The sequence below is a fragment of the Mandrillus leucophaeus genome, unplaced genomic scaffold (genome assembly GCF_000951045.1).
Source record: "Mandrillus leucophaeus isolate KB7577 unplaced genomic scaffold, Mleu.le_1.0 Scaffold546, whole genome shotgun sequence".
In the NCBI taxonomy this organism is placed as follows: Eukaryota; Metazoa; Chordata; class Mammalia; order Primates; family Cercopithecidae; genus Mandrillus; species Mandrillus leucophaeus.
The window spans coordinates 1,012,398-1,034,578 of NW_012105875.1; the positions used below are offsets into that span (position 1 = coordinate 1,012,398).

The window sequence follows — 22,181 nt, forward strand, 5'->3', positions numbered from 1 at the left end:
TTTGCTGTTACTTTTTGTTAATAAGAAAAACCTAAATTCCACTGAAATCAGAGAACTGCTTTGGCCTGGCTAAACAGCAAGAAGCCATAAAGGGGATTCTGGATGTTGTAGTCCGGGAGCTCCGAGAATTTGGAGGTTCTTTTGTCACACTCTCGGTAACCCTCTCTCACTCGCTCTTTCTCTTCCTTTGTTTGTTTGTTTGTTTGTTTGTTTGTCTGTTTTTTAAGCGCGAAGAGGGCGGCAGCTGGATGATTCTTGCTCCTGGGAATTCTGGGAAACGTATTCCAGAACTCTGTCCGGAAACAATTGGGCCTCAGGAGCGCGGGCCTTCTGGGAAGGGTAGTTCAAGAGCTCTGGGTAGGGAGAGCCACTTCCGCCCCAGAAAGCGAGGCCGCCACCATCTTTTGGGTCTGGGAGGTGAGTCAACCCGTCACCCACGACCCCTCTTGAACCTTTTCAGCCTCCGCTTGGGAATAGGCGCTCCCCAGCCATCAGTCTTAGGATGGAGAGGTCGCGGCCGCGGCGGAGGCCGAGAGGCCGAGGGTGGAAGTTTGCTCTCCTCCTGCACTTGGCGAGCAGCGCCGCTACTTCTGTGGGTATAATAAACAGCGAGTTAACTATGATCCGCGCTCCTATTTCCTCATCTTTAAAATAGCAGTAAAGATAGTAGTTACTGGGTAGGGTTGTAATTAGAATTAAGATAATACGCGTGAAACCTTAGAACAGTGGTGGCACCAGATACTGGGTTGGCTTGTGCTGGTTATACAGTGATTACCTCACAAGCGCCCTTTTTACTGGAAGCTCCAGTGAAGAGAGAAGAAAGGTCAGGGCTTTATGTCTTGACGTATCCTTCAGGAGACCGAGCTCTTTCCGAACTTTTACTGATTTTTTTTTTTTTTTTTTTAAGGAAGGATTGAGTCCTCGGGCTCCAATGCGTGGGGATATTTACTGCCGTTTATCCGGGATGGAGACTCCATCGTGCTGACAGCGTCCTTTTATTCACCGGCTCCTAATTCGCAAAGAGGAGGAAGGAGGGACTTCTTGGCTTCTCCCAGCATAGCCCCAGGTACCTGCTCTTGAACGCACTTTGTTGCTCCGTTTTCTGCCCTTTCAGTTAGTCAAGTTTCCTTCACTCAGTAAGTTACTACTGAAAAATGATGAAATATTTGTTGAATAAATGTGAGAGTGGGTAGGAAAGCTATTTGGAAATGAGTATTACCAATAATATCTTACCACTTTGATTTTAAGCCTTTCGTCTGTGGACCATAGCTATTGATGAAGTAGGTCTAGTTATTATGTTATGAGGAAATTAGGCAGAGCTTATGTTATTAAATACTTTCCCGAAGTTATTCAACTGATAGTAAGAGGTGGATTTGGGATTGAACCCAAGCATTCCTTTTCAGAGTGTGTGATCTTTTTTGTTTGTTTTTGTTTCTTCGGTTTTTGTTGTTTATTTTCTATTCCTTTTTCAGTGTCTGTGATCTTAATGATACAGTCATCTTCAGTTATCTTAAATAGTAATCCATATGGCTACAGGTGAGTCGCTGGAAATCAGCCTTGGGAATGTAGGTATAGATTTTACTGTGGAAGACCTCAAAAACTGCACTGATGAATTTTGAATTTTTTAGAAAAATCTTACAACATCTCACTTACTTAATTTCATTCCATGTCAAAATATGTCATATTCTGGTTATAGAAGTAATGAATGCTCATTATAGGATGCACTATCCAATCCAGTAGCTGTAAGCCATGTGTGCCCTAGGAGCACTTGAAATGTGTCTAGTTCAAATTGAGATGTGCTATAAGTGTTAAATACACACTGGATTTCAAAAACTTTGTGCAAAAAGTGTAAGATGCCTTACGGACAATTTTTTGTATTATTTGTCAAAATGGTAATATTTTGGATTCAATGGCTTAAATAAAATATATTGTTAAAATTAACTTTGCCTATTTTTGTTTGTTTTTGTTTTGCCTTTTTTATATGTCACTGCTAGAAAATTTAAAATTACGTATGTGTCTCAGTATATTTCTATTGGACAGTGATTCAGAAAACATAAGAATAAAGAAAAAATTACTTATAATAAAACTGCTGACACTTTATAGTGTTTCTCTTTAGTATTTGCTATGGATGTTTCTCAAAATAGGTTTGGTATTCTGTGTAGTTTTTTTCTTAATATATTATGAAAATTTTCTTTTTTTCTTTCTTTCTTTTTTTTTTTTTTGTGATACGGAGATTCACTCTTGTTGCCCAGGCTGGAGTGCAATGGCACAATCTCAACTCACTGCAACCTCCACCTCCCAGGTTCAAGTGATTATCCTGCATCAGCCTCTTGAGTAACTTAGGGATAACAGGTGTGTGCCACCACCCCCAACTAATTCTTGTATTTTTGGTAGAGACAGGGTTTCACCGTGTTACTCAGGCTAATCTCAACCTCCTGACCTCAGGTGATCCGTCCACTTCGGCCTCCCAAAGTGCTGGGATTATAGGCATGAGCCACTGTGCCCAGCTGAAAAATTTCAAGCATATTCAACTGTCAAATGAGTGGTGCAGTGAATCTCATGTAACCAACACAACATTTGCTGCAGACTATCTCCACCTCCTTCCACCCCCGCTCCTTTAAAAAAAAAAAAAAAACAAAAAAACTAGATTGTCTTAAAGCAGGAGTCCCCAAACCCTGGGCAGCAGACCTGGTACTAGCCTGTGGCCTGTTAGGAACCTGATGGCACAGAAGGAGGTGATTGGAGTGGTACCACCTGAGATCTGCCTCCTGCCAGATTAGCAGGGGCATTAGATTCTCATAGGAGGGACTGCATATGCAAGGGATCTAGGTTGTGCGCTCCTTATGAGAATGTAACTAATGCCTCATGATTTGAGGTGGAACATTTCATCCCCAAACCATCTCCCCTGTCCCCATCCATGGAAAAATTGTCTTCCACAAAACTGGTCCCTGGTGCCAAAAAGGCTGCAGACGGTTGTCTTAAAGCATATACCAAACATCAGGTCAGTTTTTTTTTTTTTTTTTTAAATGGAGTCTCGCTCTGTTGGCCAGGCTGGAGTGCAGTGGCCCCATCTTGGTTCACTGCAACCTCTGCCTCCTGGGTTCAAGCGATTCTTCTACCTCAGCCTCCTGAGTAGCTGGGGTCAGTTTTTTTTTCATATTTTACCATGACCTCTGAAACTGAAGCTTTATTTTGCTATTTGCTCAGTATATTATATCTTTTTTTGGTCTTTTTCTTTCAAACTTTTTGTCATTATGTTTTTGTAGTGTCTTTTAGAATATATTTATATAATTTTTTTTTTTTTAGTGCAGTCTGGGATAATTTGCTTTTACTATCTCTGTGTATATTTTGTTCTCCTTTCTTGTGATTTTTTGTTCAACTTATCCCTTTTATTTGTGCTCAACTGGTGTGGGGTTTATATGGTTTTGTGTCATTCTTCTAACTTCAAAAATATTCTCTTAGCAAATACTAAATTTAATCAGCATGTGTTCTTATTCTGAAGAATATTGAGACTAAAAAAAATCTAAAAGAAGATGGGGCCAGGCACAGTGGCTCATGCCTGTAATCCCAGCACTTCAGGAGGCTGAGGCAGGTGGATCACATGAAGTCAGGAGTTTGAGACCAGCCTGGCCAGCGTGGTGAAACCCCGTCTCTACTAAAAACACAAAAATTAGCCGGGCGTGGTGGCGTGCACCTGTAATCCCAGCTACTCGGGAGGCTGAGGTGGGAGAATCGCTTGAACCTGGGAGGCAGAGGTTGCAGTGAGCTGAGATCGTGCCATTGCACTCCATCCTGGGTGACAAGAGCAAAACTCCGTCTCAAAAAAAAGAAAGAAAAAGAAGATGATGTACCTTTTTTTTTTTTTTAAGAAGACTAGGTTTTTATAGGTCTACTTTTTATTATAACCACCCTCAAAATTTGTCATTATAGTTCTTTGGCTTTTTTAAAACAAAGATTATATTACCAATATAGTCACAAATGTTTTCTTACCATTGCTTTTTACAGTCCATCTTTTAGGGTTCACATGGTTACAAATTTTTCTTCGTTTTTTTTCAGCTAAAATATTGCTTCTTTCTCATGTAAATTATCATTTAGTTGAACATAGAATTCAGGTTGACAGTTTCTTTATTTTGGAGGTAATATTCATTTGTTTTAAATTTCCATTCTGTTACCCTATTTCTGTCAAGCCAATTGTTATTTCTTTTAGGTCAACTATATTTTCTTTCTAGGAGCTTTAAGGTGATTGTTGTTTCCAGTTCTTTATGTTTGTTTAGTCTTTTGCATTCCTGAGTTTTACTGTGATTTGTTTAGGAGTATGTTTATTTTTATTTATACTGTTCGGAATTTCTGTATGCGAACTTGTATCTTTTATCAATTGTGTGAAATTCTCAGCAATTGTATCTTGAAATTAAGATCTCTCAGTCATTCCCTCCATCCTGCATTCTCTTCTCCCATTCCTGTTAGACAAATATGGAACCCTCTCAATTTATCTTTCATGTTTCTTGATTTTTCATTTGTATCTTTATCTTTCCCTTTGCTGTGTGTTTTTCTCTGTGCACATAAAAGAGATTTACCAATGATTGTTTCCAGGCTTAATGAAGTAAATTGACCTAGAATGATACATTTTAGAAAACTGATATCAGTGTCAGTAAAATATTACTAGCTGGGCAACAAATTAATAAAAAGAAATTTTAAGTCAGATTTTGGCTTATCAGAAATTAAAGGTGACTTTCATAGGAGAGCAATATTTGCAAGCCAAGTGTATGATGCAAAGTATCATCTGCTTTTTTTTTTTTTTTTTTTTGAGACAGTCTCACTCTGTTGTCCAGTTTGGAGTTCATTGGCGCCATCTTGGCTCACTATAACCTCCATCTCCCAGGTTCTAGCAATTCTCGTGCCTCAGCCTTCCAAGTAGCTGGGATTACAGACGTGCACCACCACGCCTGGCTAATTTTTTATTTTTGGTAGAGATGAGGTTTTGCCATGTTGGCCAGGCTAGTCTCAAACTTCTAACCTCATGTGATCCTCCCTCCTTGGCCTCCTCAAGTGCTGGGATTACAGGCAGAAGCCATCATGCCAGGCCTCGTCTGCTTTTTTGTAACTATAAGAGAAAGGGACTCCTGGTTCTTGGAACTCTCCATCTACTTATTTAATCCTTGGAAAAACCCTATGAGGGAGGTACGATTTATGATTCTTACCATGTCCTCATTGTATACATAACAGAAGTGAGGCACAGAGAGGGTTTTTAATATCCCCAAGGTTACACAGCTGGTAAGTATCATTTCTAGGAATTAAACCCAGATACTTGACTTGAGAGCCCTCATGTTGTTACACTGCCTCTTGTTTCCTACTGTCTCTGCCATCAGATATCCTTGTAGCAGGGATGCTGCGTTTGTGCAGACTGTTCACTGCCCAATGGCCCTGAACTATCATGCCTTTTTGTAGCTGGAATACAGTCCATGTTCTGCTTACCAAGCTGTATGTGGCTATACCTGTCTGAAGTAGGGCTATTTCTGTAATTTCCTTATATGTCCACCTGGGCTAACAGCAGGCTTGTGTCTCATGGTGTCTTTGGTCTTCCCCAGTTATGCCATCTCAGGACTATGACCTTCCCCAGAAGGAGCAGGAGAAAATGACCAAGTTTCAGGTAAGTAAAGGATTCCTTACTGTCTTTTAAGGTGTGATTTATTTCTCAAAGATTAGAGATTTATTTTTTCTCTTTCTTGGAAAGGTTAGTGGAAAACAGATCTTCAGGGCATGTTGTATGCTAACATGTATGTGTTTTGTTTGTTTCAGTTTATCACCTTTACTAATTTACAAAACAGTGTTTGAAAAAATAATAGAAGCTTTAATCAAAAATAATCTACAGTACTATCCTGCTTATGAACTAGCTTTTTTCATTTTCTCATGTTCCTTTTTCATAAACATTTTGCAATACTTGGGTAGATGAAATTTTCAAGTGTGTATTTTCCACTTAATTGCATCACCTGCATTGTATGTGATTACATCATATGCCATTGAATTGCAGTGCCCTTAAAAAACAACAAAAAAAACTATTCCTTATTTAGCCTTTCAGATATTTTAAGAATTTTACTACTTTAAAGTAAATCCAGTGACTTTTTTTTCCTACACATAAAAACAATTCCATCAAAAGAAATTCTGATGGAATTCAATATTATTTGTCCTTAAAGTTTTAGGAACTCTGCATTGAAGAGGTTCATGTCTCAGTTTCATGTTGGTTCCCTCAGGTGTTTTGTAAACAGAACATCTAAAGAATGACATGGTGTAATTTTATTAGATGCTTTCAGAGAAGAGCTATATGTTTTTTCCTGTTTATGTTTTTATCACTCATTTATTTCTTGTATGAATTTATTTCATCAAAGTAACTACATGTACGTAAGTTTTGGGTCTAGTAGTACTTAGATGTCTTGCCAGCCCTTTCTATCTGTCATTGCATTTTTCAGATGTGAGGATGGAGATGATTTATCTGCAGTTTAAATAGGAAGAAACAGGTTATGGGAACATTTTATGGCTGCCCCAAATTTCCCAGGTAGCTGACTCATTGGACACTGAAGCTTCCAACTATTAGGAATATCTGGCATTCTATTTTCATATAAAGGTAGACAGAACAAAAGAGTTTTCCATTCACAGACATGAGCGCATATCATAGAAGTACCTGATGTTACCTTTTTATTCTTTTGAGACAGAGTTTCATTCTTGCTACCCAGGCAGGAGAGCAACGGCATGTTCTCAGCTCACTGCAACCTCTGTTTCCCAGGTTCAAGTGATTCTCCTGCCTCAGCCTCCCAAGTAGCTGGGCTTACAGGCATGTACCACCATGCCTGGCTAATTTTGTATTTTTATTAGAGACGGGGTTTCACCACGTTGGCCAGGCTAGTCTCGAACTCCTGACCTCAGGTGATCCACCCACTTCGGCCTCCCAAAGTGCTGGGATTATAGGCGTGAACCAGTGCAGCTGACCCTGATGTTACCTTTTGGAGGACAGACCCCAGCAATGCCCCTCATCCAGTTTCCATCTCAATGCCTATCTCTTCTCTAGTTTTGTCTCTTAGTCATTCCATGAACATAGATACTCAAACACAGTTTTTATATAAGTGTTTTAAATTTCCCTACAGCAAAAGCTATCAGGCAGCAAACCGGTGGCATATACGTAAACATTAGGTAAAGGTTTAATAGCTAAAATTCCTGTTAAGATTAGTAATATAGAGAAAATTCCAACTGGAATATGAGCAAAAGAAATGAGTAGGAGTGTCATAAAGAAAAGATACAAATTTATGAAAAAAAAGATGGTCAGTAATAAATCTGTGAAAATGTTAATAAAATAGCTTTCTATTTATATATTGGTTTTACTTACATTGTCAATGACCTTTTTAGAAAAAGGAACTGAGTCCTGTTTAGCTAGGGTCTAGAGATTCAGGAATGCTTATACTGTTGCATGAAAAGTGAACTGGGAAAACCTTTGGAGAGGAAAATCTTCCACTACACTTCTAAAATTTTTAAAGTAAATATTCTGTGACTTTGCAGTTCCTTCTTCTTGACCATGATCTCTGTAAAAGGATCTTTGCAGTATTGGTTAGAGTAAAAATCTGTAATTAATTGTACACTATTTGGATTGGTTAAAGATAAATCATCAGTTCCAAGGAATACTATTGTATGTAGTCACAAAATGGGACAAAAGAGATCATAAAGATATTCGTTGTTTGAATTTATTGAGCATGTATGGTGTGCCAGGCACTTCTAAGTGCTTTACATATATTCATTCATCTCATCCTTTCAAACACTTTATGATCTATTTATTTTAATTTTAAACATTTATTTATTTTAAGACACTGTCTTACCCCTGTCATCCATGCTGGAGTGCGGTGGCGCCATCTTGGCTTACTGCAACCCCCGCCTCCCAGGTTCAAGTGATTCTCCTGCCTCAGCCTCCTGAGTAGCTGGGATTACAGATGCACATCACCATGCCTGGCTAATGTTTTTGTATTTTTAGTAGAGATGGGGTTTCAGCATCTTGGCCCGGCTGGTCTCAAACTCCTGGCCTCAAGGGATTTGCCCGCCTCGGCCTCCCAAAGTGCTGACATTACAGGTGTGAGCCACTGCGCCTAGCCTGAAAATGTATTTATTTTTAAAAAGTGAGACAGGTTGAAGTGCAGTGGCACAATCATGGCTCACTGCAGCCTGAAACTCCTGGGCTGAAGTGATCCTTCTGTGTCAGGCTCATACACCTTATAATTTAGATACAATGATAAAGAAGAGGAAATTGAGTTAGTGAGAGATTAAGGAATTTGCCCAAGGTCCTATAACTAGTAAAAGGCAAAACCTTGAAATTTGAACCTGGCCAGACTCCAGAGCCAGTGCTTTAAGCAGCTGTGCATCCTGTAGTAGGTGGATGTGACATGTGCCTTGAAAGCACAGGAAGAGCTATATACCCGTCCTGGGGGTTGCTGAAGGCCTGTGAGCTTTGCAAACATTAAAAACAATGATAGGGCTAGGTGGGGTGGCTCACACCTGTAATCACAGCACTTTGGGAGGCCGAGGCGGGCAGATCATTGGAGGTCAGGAGTTTGAAACCAGCCTGGCCAACATGGTGAAACCCCGTCTCTACTAAAGAAATACAAAAATTAGCTGGGCATGGTGGTGGACGCCTGTAGTCCCAGCTACTTGGGAGGCTAAGGCAGGAGAATCTCTTGAACCCAGGAGGCGGAGGTTGCAGTGAGCAGAGATCGCACCACTGCACTCCAGCATTGGTGACAGAGTGAGATTCCATCTCAAAAAAGAAAAAAAACAAAAACCACTGATAAAGTCCAGGCTTTGTGGGGACGGGCGTAGGAGATAGTGAGAGAGGGAAAAGTGTCACAACTGAAAATTGACAGATCTCTTGGAATCTATAACAATTTTTTGTGGTGCTCTTTTCCTTCTTGATGCCACCCTTCTTCCAGTAGAGGTTAGTTGTAAGATTGAGGTTACATCTGTTTGATGTTGTAGGAGGCTGTGACATTCAAGGATGTGGCTGTAGTCTTCTCCAGGGAGGAACTGCGACTGCTGGATCTTACCCAGAGGAAGCTGTACCGAGATGTCATGGTGGAGAACTTCAAGAACCTGGTTGCAGTGGGTGAGGACAGGCACTGTCTGACCCTGAATTTCAGCTCCCTTGAGAATCTCTTTGCTCTCAGGTGTTCAAGGGTTTGAACCTTTTAAAACGGTTCCTTGCTCTTGAAGACGAAAGGTTTTCTAATCTCTGGGAAAACAGCATAGGTTTTTCTGGTCTTTCTGTTCAGGCAAAATTCTGTCCTTTAAAATTGCTGGTTCTCACCCACAGGTGATTTCGCCCCCAGAAGATATTTAGCAATGTCTGGAAATGGTTGTTACAAGTGATGGAGGGGTGCTGTTGGCATCTTGTGGGTAGTAGCCAGGAATTCTGCTAAATCTCCTACAGTGCACAGGACAGTGCTCCCAAGAGAGAATTGACCAGTCCAAAATAGTAGTGCCGCTGTTGCAAAACCCTGTTTTAAATGAACCGTAAATGGACAATTTAGCTTCTATGCTTTATCTTTCAAACACCTTGTCTTTCAAATGAAACCCATCAATACATTAACTTAGTACATTATATTGGCTTTTTTTTTCAGTGAAATAAAACAGATAAGGATAGAAAATATCAGAGTTCCTTCTCAGGAACTGCTCACATGGCATCAAAAACTGTGACAATTTTCAGTGAATGGTGTGAGATATAGTGTTGCAAATGTGATGAAAACAGACATTGGCTAAGTATAACTTGATATATATATATATACACACACACACACACATATATATGTATATGAACTAGGCCACAACCTAAATTTCTTATTATAGTTCATGATCTAAAAACATCTTAAAATAAATCACTCTAGAGGTCGGGCATGGTGGCTTATGCCTTTAATTGCAGCAATATGGGAGGCCAGGATGGGTGGAGCACTTGAGGTCAGGAGTTCGAGACCAGCCTGGCTAACATGGTGAAACCCTATCTCTACTAAAAATGCTAAAATTGGCCAGGCATGGTGGCAGGTGCCTGTAATCCCAACTACTCAGGAGGTTGAGGCAGGAGAATTGCTTGAACCCTGAAGGCAGAGGTTGCCGTGAGCCGAGATTGTGTCACTGCACTTTAGCTTGGGCGATGGAGTGAGGCTCTGTCTCAAAATAAAAAATAAATAAATAAAATAAGTAATAAAATATCACTCTAGAGGTTGTGAGGCTTATACGGTTCAGACAAAAATGTGTTTTAGTTGTGTGTTCATCTTAAATACATATAAATCTACATTTTCATAGGGCATCTTCCCTTCCAACCAGATATGGTATCCCAATTGGAAGCAGAAGAAAAGCTTTGGATGATGGAAACAGAAACCCAAAGAAGTAGGTATTCTGGTGAGAACCCTGTGTCTGTTCTTTCAGGTACTGGTTAGTCTGCATCTTATCATGTCCATTACCTCCCTGGTCCGAATGTGGTCATCTTTCACCTGGATTATAACAACAGCTTCCATGCTGGTCTCCCCACCTCCTCCCTTGTGCTCCTACAGTTTATTTTCTAAATGGTAGCCAGAGTGGTTATTTTTTTAAATATCTTTATTTTTTGAGACAGGGTCTCACCCTGTCACCCAAGCTGGAGTGCAGCAGCGTGACTGTAGCTCACTGCAGCCTCAACCTCCTGATTTCAAGCGGTTCTCCTGCCTCAGCCTCCTAAGTAGTTAGGACTATAGGTGTATATCATGACACCTGACTAATTTTTTATTTTTTGTAGAGATGAGGTCTTGCTGTGTTGCCCAGGCTGGTCTCAAACTCCTGGACTCAAGCATTCTTCCCACCTCAGCCTCCCAAACTGCTGGGATTATAGATATGAGCTGCCACACCTGGCCCAGAATGACTCTTTAAAGAACACATTAGATTATGTCATTCCTCTGCTCAGAAGCCTTCACAACCTTCCCATTTCACTCAAAGGCCTTGTACTGAACTGCAAGACCCTTCCTGGTCAGATTTCACCAAGTTTCTCTTTGATCTCCCATTCCTTTCCCTTTGCTTAGATCATCTCAGCCATGCTGGCCACCCTTGGAGTATTTGTTAAACCCACCAAGTTCCCTTCTGTTCCATGGCTTCTAACTAGCTCTCCTTGTTGCCTTGGTGGAGAGTCTCCCCAGCACCTTACTTATTGCACTCAAGTCATTGCTCAAATGTTGTATCATTAGAGAGGTCTTGTATGTTTAAATTTACCATTTTAATTTAAAATACCATCTTCTTTCCATTTTCTATCCCCTTACCTTTCATTTCTCTCCTCTTTGCTTTCTCTTTAATTCGCATATTCCTCAGGTCTACTTACTTAAAAATTAAAAGTAAGCTGGGTATGGTGGTGCACACCTGTAATCCTGGCTACATGGGAAGCTGAAGTGGGAGGATCACTTGAGCTGAAGAGTTCCAGACCAACCTGGGCAACACAATGAGACTCCATCTCTACAAAAAAATAAAAAAAATTAGCCAGGCATGTTAGCATACACCTGTAGTCCCAGCTACTTAGGAGGCCGAGGCAAGAGGATCAAGTGAGCCCAGGAATTTGAAACCAACCTGGACAACATAGTGAGACCTTGTCTCACACACACACAAAATTAAAAATAAAAATTAGGTATTCCTAGATGATGTGAATTTTTTAATTTAATTTAATTTTATTTTATTTTATTTTTTGAGACCGAGTCTTGCTCTGTCACCCAGGCTAGAGTGCAGTGGCGCCATCTTGGCTCACTGCAACCTCCGCCTCCCGGGTTCAAGTGATTCTCCTGCCTCAGCCTCCCAAGTTGCTGGGATTACAGATGACCACCACTACGCCCAACTAATTTTTGTATTTTTAGTAGAGATGGGGTTTCACCATGTTGGCCAGGCTGGTGTCGAACGTCTGATCTGATCTACCCACTTTGGCCTCCCAAAGTGCTGGGATTACTGGCGTGAGACACCGCGGATGATGTAAATTTATATGCTCTCCTCACCCCAAAAACAAAACAAGTAAGCTTATCTATTAACATGATAGACTAGGCTCTGAATTCTGTGAGTAGTTGATGGATATAATTCATCCTCTTTGGTTCATCTCCCTTTTTAGGTCTACATGCTGCTTCATGTTTGATGTGTTTAGGAATGTTAGATATTTGCTTCACTTTACTGGGTCTCATTTTCATATGCAAACTTAACCTCGGGAATTATCCTAGGTATTGTTACTTTTCATTTTTGCATAATTTAAACAAAGTCCTTCTTTTAACAAATCTTGTAGCATTTTCTGCCACCTTATCTCAAAGGTTTTTCTTTGATACCTTCAACATGTTTCAGGATTTTGCAACCATGCTCCATGTACAAGTAATATTCTGAAACATTCTTCATAAGTCAGAGGAACACATGTTAAAGGGCTTCCCCTGCCTCGTCACCCCCGCTCCCCGAGATGTAGTTTGGCTGTGTCACCCAGGCTGGAGTGCAGTGGTGTGATCTTGGCTCACTGCAACCTTTGCCTCCTGTGTTCAAGCAGTTCTCCTACTTCAGCCTCCTGAGTAGCTGGGATTACAGGCACTTGCCACCACGCCTGGCTTGTTTTTGTATTTTTAGTAGAGATGGGGTTTCACCATGTTGGCCAGGCTGATCTCGAACTCCTGACCTCGTGGTCTGCCTGTCTCAGCCTCCCAAAGTGCTGGGATTACAGGCATGAACCACCATGCCCAGCCAAAGGGTTTATTTTTATAAGAATTATTAACAAAAAACTTAAAGAGAATGGAGACAAGTAGATATCACATCCCTTTTACTCTGAGAGTTAACTCATAGATTGAGAGCACGGCAGTGTGATTAATTATTTGGGAACACTGTCTTCTAGTGGATGTCTAACATAACTCGTAATTTTCTAAGACATTTTTGGATATATAAATATTCAAACCTACTAACCTTAGAAGATAAAAGCTATTCACAGCTGTTGGAATGTGTAACTACACTATCAAAAATTATCAATGGCAATATGGCAGGTATTACAGTTCATCAGTTTCCTTGTATCAGTATCAAGTTGACTTTACTCATTGGTGAAAACTGCCTTATCCATACAGCTGACTTCCCACTTTCCCATTTTCCCTTCCCTCTAATACCCAAACAGTTATATAACTTACATATAGTAGTTCTTCAGCAGTTTTGAATTGGACATTTCTAGAAGTCCAAAGGCACTGACATACCTGTGGAGTTGAGGTGAGTCTTGATTAGGCAAAGAAAATTCCAGAATTTCTAAATTGGTTTTCCAGTGTAATTTGCATCCACATGTATTAATCTTAGCTTCCACCACAAGCAATGTGAGAAGCACTTTACATGTTGTGGTGACTTCTGGTACCAAACACCTGAAGTTAGTCTGGACTTTCAGAGTAAGGGCATAGTCTTCCACAAGACTGCTCTCTATACCAGCTCTAAGTTTAGGGATTCCCAGATAATTTTACTCACCTCTGACCAAGTAGCTACAAATTTGAGAGTTCCATGATAATTTGTTAGAATGACTAACAGAATTCGGGAAGGTGCTGGACTTACAGTTTTTTTTTGTTTTTGTTTTTGTTTTTGTTTTTGAGACGGAATCTCGCTCTGTCACCCAGGCTGGAGTGCAGTGGCACGATCCTGGCTCACTACAGCTCCGCCTCCCAGGTTCTCACCATTCTCCTGCCTCAGCCTCCCGGGTAGCTGGGACTACAGGTGCCCGCCACCACGCGTGGCTAATTTTTTGTATTTTTTAGTAGAGACGGGGTTTCACCATGTTAGCCAGGATGGTGTCAATCTCCTGACCTTGTGATCTGCCCGCCTCGGCCTCCCAAAATTGCTGGGATTACAGGCGTGAGTCACTGCACCCGGCCTGGACTTACAGTTTTATTATAGCAAAAAAGATACACATTGGAATCAGCAAAAGGGCGAGATGTATAGGGTGAAATCTGGGAGGGTTCCCTCTTCCCTTTTGTAAGGACTTGTGATTACTTCGGGCTGATTGGATATTCTAGGATAATCTCCTTAAGAGCTTTCATTTAATCATATCTATAAATTGCTTTTTAAAAAAATTTTTGTAGACAAAGAGTCTTGCTCTGTCATCCAGGCTGAAGTGCAGTGGCGCAATCTTGGCTCACTGCCACCTCCACCTCCTGGGATCAAGCGATTCTCATGTCTTAGCTTCCCTAGTAGCTTACAGGTGCCCGCCACCACGCCAGGCTAATTGTTTTTGTATTTTTTTTTAGCATTGTTTTGAGACGAAGTTTCGCTCGTGTTCCCAAGGCTGGAGTGCAATGGTATGATATCAGCTCAATGCAACCTCTGCCTTCGGGGTTCAAGTGATTCTCCTGCCTCAGCCTCCCTAGTAGTTGGGATTACAGGCAGCCGCCACCACACCTGGCTAATTTGTGTGTGTGTGTGTGTGTGTGTATTTTTAGTAGAGATGGGGTTTCACCATGTTGTCCAGGCTGGTCTCGAACTCCTGACCTCAAGTGATCCACCCGCCTCGGCCTCCCAAAGTGCTGGGATTACAGGTGTGAGCCACCTGGCTTGTAAATTCCTTTTTGCCATGTACATTAACTATTCACAAGTTTGAGGGTTCAGGATGTGGACATCTCTTGGGGGTCGCGTGTCATTACTCAGCCTGCCATATCCAGAAATGTGTAGATACCTGTCAATATCTTTTTTTCAGTTTGTATTAGAATGTAACATTTCATTTAGGCAAATTACTTGATTAGGACTTGGTAAACCACCCCCTAAATATTTTAAGCCAAAGTCTTTCATATGTTTCTAACCATGACCCTCAACATAAGTATAATTTTACATCTTGACTAAGCATAAATATGTTTATATTTATGTGTATGTTTACAAACTACTCTTATTGCTTTTAATACACTAAGCATGTTCTTATTATGGTTTTTCTTTTTTTTTTGGTCACAAGTTATATACTTGGTTTCATGGTGCACTAATGCATCGCAGCAATTTGAAAACCCTTGTTACAGTGGGGATAAAGCAATGAAGAAAACAAAATGCGTGTTTTTTTTCATGACCATTACATTCTAGTGGGTCTAAAGAGACAAAGGAAAAAAAAAGAAAGTATATAGTAAATCAAATAATAAGTACTGTGGGGAAAAGTCAAGCAGGGTAATCGAACTGGGAAGAGTCGAAGGTGTATGGCAGGCCAGGTGTGGTGGCTCAGCCTGTAATCCCAGCACTTTGGGAGGCCGAGGTGGGCAGATCACTTGAGGTCAGGAGTTCGAGACCAGCCTGGCCAGCATGGCAAAACACCATCTCTACTAAAAATACAAAAATTGAGTGTAGTGGCATGCTCTACATGTGGCAGTAATCCCTGCTACCTGGGAGGCCGAGGAAGAGAATCTCTTGAACCTGGGAGGTGGAGGTTGCAGTGAGCTGAGATTGCGCCACTGCACTCCAGCCTGGGCGACAGAGCGAGACTCTGTTTAAAAAAAAAAAAAAAGAAAGGTTTATGGTGGTACTGTTGATTTATTTTTAGATGATGTGTTATGGAAGGCATCATGGATAGAGTAACATGTAATATGTGAGCAGAGACCTGACAGGAGCAAGAGAACAAGCAAGGCTCCCTGCTTTCTGGGAGGAAGTTTCCAAGCTGAACATACCTCTCCCTCTCTTCGTCTTCTGTGTTGGCTTTGAGAGTTTGCATTATGCTCTATTTCTTTCCTCTCCGAAGTTCTCTCCTAGTTACACAAGATTAGCTTTCCCTTTTCCACTTCTTGTCCAGAGACCTGGATTTCTACCAGATTTTAGAACAATGATCTTATTCCAACTGCTTTCCCAAATTTCCTGTTGGATAATAGTTTCTAACAGGATCTAAAATACTATTTTATGCCTACAGTCTGAACTTTTCTAACCTAACTGGTTATTAGAATCCCACTTATCATAAGCCTACTGAGGAAGAGGTGAGTAGGCTATTAATTGATGTTATTGTAGGTCGCAATGTGGATTGTCTTTTTGTTGCCTTGCAGCTACCTGATTTTAGCTTTTAGCTCTCATATTAAATTGTTAGACTTACGGTTTCTAAATGGATCATGTTTATACTTAGTGAATGGGAGCCTGTGGACCCCATTCTTTGTTTACACCTGTATGAAAAACATGACAAAAGAATACACGATGCTGTAAGGACAAGGTCACTTTTTCCCTGGTTTATCAAGGCTTTCTCCCATGACCTAAGTGTGACATTCTGATATTTCTGAAGAAAGCATTTACTGCCCTCATCTCTAAATATTGCCTTTTTTTTTTTTTTTTTTTAATATAGGCAGCAAGCATCAAAATAAGATGGAGACGCTCCAAAAATTTGCATTAAAATACCTTTCAAATCAAGAGCTATCCTGCTGGCAAATCTGGAAACAGGTTGCAAGGGAATTAACCAGGTGTCTTCAGGGGAAGAGTTCCCAGTTACTACAAGGTGACTCTATTCAGGTTTCTGAAAATGAGAACAATATAATGAACCCTAAAGGGATTTATATTGAAAATCAAGAGTTTTCGTTTTGGAGAACCCAGCATTCTTGCAGGAATATATATCTGAGTGAGTCCCAGATTCAGAGTAGAGGTAAGCAAATTGATGTGAAAAATAACCTGCATATACATGAAGACTTCATGAAAAAGTCACCATTTCATGAGCATATTAAAACTGACACAGAACCGAAACCCTGCAAAGGTAATGAATATGGCAAAATCATTAGTGATGGCACCAATCAGAAATTACCCTTAGGAGAGAAACCCCATCCATGTGGTGAGTGTGGAAGGGGCTTCAGTTATAGCCCAGGGTTTCCCCTTCATCAGAATGTTCACACGGGAGAAAAATGCCTCAGTCAAAGCTCACATCTGCAAACTCTTCAGAGAATTCACCCAGGAGAGAAACTCAATAGATGTCATGAATCTGGTGATTGCTTCAATAAGAGCTCTTTTCATTCTTACCAATCTAATCATACAGGAGAAAAGTCCTATAGATGCGACAGTTGCGGCAAAGGATTCAGTAGCAGCACGGGTCTTATCATTCATTACAGAACTCATACTGGAGAGAAACCCTATAAATGCGAGGAGTGTGGTAAATGCTTCAGTCAAAGTTCAAATTTTCAGTGCCATCAGAGAGTCCACACTGAAGAAAAACCATACAAATGCGAAGAGTGTGGTAAGGGCTTCGGTTGGAGTGTTAATCTCCGTGTTCACCAGAGGGTCCACAGGGGTGAGAAACCCTATAAATGTGAGGAGTGTGGTAAGGGCTTCACTCAGGCTGCACATTTTCACATCCATCAGAGAGTGCACACTGGAGAGAAACCCTACAAATGTGATGTGTGTGGTAAGGGCTTCAGCCACAATTCACCATTAATATGCCATCGGAGAGTCCACACAGGAGAGAAACCATACAAGTGTGAGGCGTGTGGGAAAGGCTTTACCCGTAATACAGATCTGCATATTCATTTCAGAGTTCACACGGGAGAGAAACCCTATAAATGTAAGGAGTGTGGTAAGGGCTTCAGTCAGGCTTCAAATCTTCAAGTCCATCAAAATGTCCACACTGGGGAGAAACGATTCAAATGTGAAACGTGTGGGAAGGGCTTCAGTCAGTCCTCAAAGCTTCAAACCCATCAGAGAGTCCACACTGGAGAGAAACCATACAGATGTGATGTGTGTGGTAAGGATTTCAGTTATAGTTCAAATCTTAAACTACACCAAGTAATTCACACCGGAGAAAAACCATATAAATGTGAGGAATGCGGGAAGGGCTTCAGTTGGAGATCAAATCTTCATGCGCATCAAAGAGTTCACTCAGGAGAGAAACCCTATAAATGTGAGCAGTGTGATAAGAGCTTCAGTCAGGCCATCGATTTCCGGGTGCATCAGAGAGTCCATACTGGAGAGAAGCCATACAAATGTGGTGTCTGTGGTAAGGGCTTCAGTCAGTCCTCTGGTCTTCAATCCCATCAGAGAGTCCACACAGGGGAAAAGCCATACAAATGTGATGTGTGTGGAAAGGGCTTTAGATACAGTTCGCAGTTTATATACCATCAGAGAGGCCACACTGGAGAAAAACCTTACAAATGTGAAGAGTGTGGGAAAGGCTTTGGTAGGAGCTTGAATCTTCGCCATCATCAGAGGGTCCACACGGGAGAGAAACCCCACATATGTGAGGAGTGTGGTAAGGCCTTCAGTCTCCCCTCAAATCTTCGAGTCCACTTGGGTGTTCACACCAGGGAAAAACTCTTTAAATGTGAAGAGTGTGGTAAAGGCTTCAGTCAGAGTGCACGTCTTCAAGCCCATCAGAGAGTCCACACTGGAGAAAAACCATACAAATGTGACATATGTGATAAGGACTTCCGTCACCGTTCACGTCTTACATATCATCAGAAAGTCCATACTGGCAAAAAGCTTTAGAAATGAGAAGTGTGTTACCAACTTTTGTCTGAATGCACCTTTTCAAGTTTTTGGAGAGTGCATGCTGGTGGTAAACCCTATAAAAGTGTTGAGAGTGGAAGGGGGTTTATTCACGTTTGGAATCTTTCTAACAAATCCATCAAGATGATGACATAGAACCATGAACAGGAATAGAACTCGTATTTAGGGGAAAAATGGGGCTTGTGGCTCTCTTGGTAAGATCTAGTTAATATAAATGATCACCTTTCAATGGGAATATATGCCTGAAGATAATGTGTGGAAGGATATTTGCCATATGCTAACTGGTTTTTTGGCCAGGGAGAGTTTTGAGTTATTATTCCTTTTCTTTAATTTTCATTTTATACCTACAGTGATCATTATTTTCATGAAAGCTGTAAAGCTATGAATAATGAATAAAATTACTGACTAAAAATTTTCTGTAACTAAGGACTCATAATATGATTATTTTATATGGTACATAGATTTAAAATTAAGGAATATATCCCCAGGGATGAATCTTTGATCTTCAGAAGTAAATATATGTCTGCCATAGAGGTATATTAAAGGATAGTATGGCCGGGCATGGTGGCTCATGCCTGTAATCACAGCACTTTGAGAGGCCAAGGCGGGTGGATCACGAGGTCAGGAGATCAAGACCATCCTGGCTAATATGGTGAAACCCCGTCTCTACTAAAAATACAAAAAGATTAGCCAGGCGTGGTGGCACGTGCCTGTAGTCCCAGCTACTTGGGAGGCTGAGGCAGGAGAATCGCTTGAACCCGGGAGGTGGAGGTTGCAGTGGGCCGAGATCACACGATTGCACTCCAGCCTGGTGACAGAGTGAGACTGCGTCCCAAATAAATAAACAAATAAAGGATAGTCAGTGCATCATTGTTTTAATAGCAAACAGAAATAGTTGGATTGCCAAAGTATTTTGTGCTTTACCAATCCAGCAGCACGCTATGCAGACATCAAATGGGAAAAGGTAAATTTTTAGCTGTGGATGTTAGAAGATGTTCAGAGTATATTAACTTGAAAAAAAAAATGTGAGATTTTTATGTGATCCTATTTTGTAAAAACGCATAGATGAATAAGTATTTACTTATAGTTCTCTCTAAATAATGGGATTTTACTTTATGTATATTTTTATATTTCTTTAAACTTATTTTGAAATAATTTAAAACTTTCAGAAAAATTATAGAAATTATATAAAAGCTCCCATATACTCTTTACCCAGATTCACCAGTTGTTAACATGTTTGAATTATTCTCTCAATAAGTATGAGCATATCTATACCCATACTTATACATGTTATATGCATTCTCTTATACACATCTAGAATTATTCTCTCAATAAGTATGAGCATATCTATACCCATACTTATACATGTTATATGCATTTATACATAAAGTTTTGCCACATGAATATGTTATATCCTTCTTCCTACACTAAATACTTGTGTGCTTTCCTAAGAACAAGGATATCTACTTAGCTTTAATACAACATTCCAGTGATTTATTTACTTAGAGACAGGGTCTCATTCTGTTGTCCAGGCTGAGTGCAGCGGGGTGATTATAGCTCACCACAGCCTTGAACTCCTGGGCTCAAGCGATCCACTCCACTCAGCCTTTCAAGTAACTGGGACTGCAGGCGTTGACCACCATGCCCACCTAATTTTAAAGATTTTTGTAGAGATGGGCTCTCGCTATGTTGTCTAAACTGGTGTAGAATTCTTGGGCTTAAGTGATCCTCCCACCTCAGCCTTGCAAAATGCTAGGATTATGGGCATGAGCCACTGTACCCAGAAAGAAAATTTATTATTGATACATAACACTATGTAACCTATAGACCTTATTTAAATCTTACATATTTACAAATCTTATATATTTATTGGTTTTCTGCTCTAGAGTCCAAAGATTACACATTGCATTTAGACTGCTTTAATCTGAATTGCTACCTCTTTCATTGTTTTTAATGACCTTGATATTCTTGAGATTATTTTGTAGAATGTCTCTTAATTTGGATTTGCCTGAGGTTTCCTTACAATTGGATTTGAATTACATTTTTTTCCCTGAGGACTCTAAGTGGTGTGCAGCACATCAGGAAACACGGTATGTTTGTACCTTTATGGGTTATGTTAACTTGGAACACTTGATTGGGGAGGGCCGTGCTGGGTTTTTCCACTGCGAAATTACTATTTTTTTCTTTGTAATTAATAATTACAAAGGCAACTTGTGGGGAGACACTTCCTGACTCTATAAATAACTTGTTTTTCGTAAATTTTCCTCCACTAGTTTAAGCATTCTCTAAGTCTGGCCTAAATCAGTAATTGCTCTGATGGTGTAAAAGGGTGATATATTCAACCTTCATCATTCCTCCAACACTTGTTAGACTGTTGTTCTACTCTAAGGAAGTTTCCCTTCTGTCCTGTTTGCCCGTCATGTATTTTCAAATAAATTTGAGCACATCTACACAATACAATGTTCCAAGCTCATCTGGTATTCTTCCTGCCCCATCCACGGAATTTGCTGTTTCTTTGAGAACTCAGATTCTTCTGATTGGGGGATGGTAGTTATACATCAAGATCTGGGTAATAGCTGTAATAGATGTGCCTTTTCTTTTTTTTTCCACTAGGGGATGAAGGAGGGGAAAGAGGTATATAGACAGGAAGAGAAGTAGAAAGGTAGAAAGAATTAATGATGAGTTCCTGCTTTTATCTCCAGTTCTTAATATCATAGTGATTTTTTTTTTCTAGCCTTACCCCTATTCTGTGTTGCATCTTCATTCTTCAAGAATCAGAAATTTGTCTCCCAGTATCATTCATATATTTACTGGGGAATGTGGACATGCATCCAACTAGAACTTGGGGGTTCTGTCTTTTGGAGAGAATGGGAGTATTGGATGACTGATGCTAGAGATGATTTTTGAATGGCATAGTCTCCCAAACATTACAATTTTTCGCATTCTCAGGGTATTGACCCTTTAAACCAAATAAAATGTTCCCGTAGGATCATGAAGAAAAGTATCTGATAGAAATATCCAAAGATAGATATATTCAGATGAGAGCCTTCCAGTCAATGTTTCCTTGCAGGTACTAGCACAGTTAATGTTAAGGAATGGTTTCTTGTGAACTGTTGTGGAGCTCTCCTAGCCTGTGAGTGTCACTGATGTGCCACTGATGAATATTGCTTTATTTACCTCTCATTCTCTTCTTAACCTTCTCAGAGGTAGTTTGACAAAGTCTCAAACCGCATCCCTCTACTGCTTCTTGAGAGGACCAAGGCATTTTAGGAGAAACTAGTGTTAAAGAGACCAAGTCAGAAGATTGGTAACAAAGTAGTATAGTATAATAGCAGACTCCCAGCCAGGCACAGTGGGTCACACCTATAGTCTCAACTACTCAAGAGGCTGAGGCGGGAGGATCACTTGAGCCCAGGAGTTTGAAGCTGCAGTGAGCCGTGATTGCACTACTGCATTCCAGCCTGGGTGACGGTGAGACCCCATCTTGAAAAAGCTGGCTGGGTGCAGTGGCTGCCGCCTTTAATCCCAGCACTTTGGCTGGCCAAAGTGGGTGGATCACCTGAGGTTAGGAGTTCCAGACCAGTCTGGCCAACATGGTAAAACCCTGTCTCTACTAAAAATAGAAAAAGTTAGCCAGGCGTGGTGGTGGGCGCCTGTAATCCCAGCTATTCGGCTGAGGCAGGAGAATTGCTTAAACCCAGGAGGTGGATGTTGTAGTGAGC

The 22,181-nt window shown here is 40.6% G+C and overlaps 1 protein-coding gene across 7 annotated transcripts; it reads left to right on the plus strand.

Moving 5' to 3' along the window:
• Nucleotides 1-359: 359 nt before the first annotated feature.
• ZNF227 (zinc finger protein 227) lies at nucleotides 360-18,881 on the plus strand. 7 transcript variants are annotated; one of them, XM_011997760.1, is made up of 6 exons: nucleotides 360-417; nucleotides 912-1,066; nucleotides 5,586-5,647; nucleotides 9,048-9,133; nucleotides 10,327-10,410; nucleotides 16,319-18,881. In XM_011997760.1, exons 4-6 carry the CDS (start codon nucleotides 9,100-9,102, stop codon nucleotides 18,436-18,438), a joined length of 2,238 nt encoding a protein of 745 aa, XP_011853150.1. In that variant the 5' UTR covers nucleotides 360-417; nucleotides 912-1,066; nucleotides 5,586-5,647; nucleotides 9,048-9,099; the 3' UTR covers nucleotides 18,439-18,881. The 7 variants fall into 7 exon arrangements, with proteins under 7 accessions (XP_011853150.1, XP_011853149.1, XP_011853153.1 ...); XM_011997757.1 differs by having other exon boundaries at nucleotides 366-417; nucleotides 9,007-9,133; XM_011997759.1 differs by lacking the exon at nucleotides 5,586-5,647 and having other exon boundaries at nucleotides 9,007-9,133.
• Nucleotides 18,882-22,181: the final 3,300 nt, after the last annotated feature.

What these genes read in the sequence shown, in the direction of transcription:
- ZNF227 (XM_011997757.1), top strand. Translation starts at nt 5,588, where the DNA reads ATGCCATCTCAGGACTATGACCTTCCCCAGAAGGAGCAGGAGAAAATG. An exon ending in CAAGAACCTGGTTGCAGTGG is followed by an intron (nt 9,134 to 10,326) that starts GTGAGGACAGGC and finishes ACATTTTCATAG; the next exon opens with GGCATCTTCCCTTCCAACCA. An exon ending in GGAAACAGAAACCCAAAGAA is followed by an intron (nt 10,411 to 16,318) that starts GTAGGTATTCTG and finishes TTTTTAATATAG; the next exon opens with GCAGCAAGCATCAAAATAAG.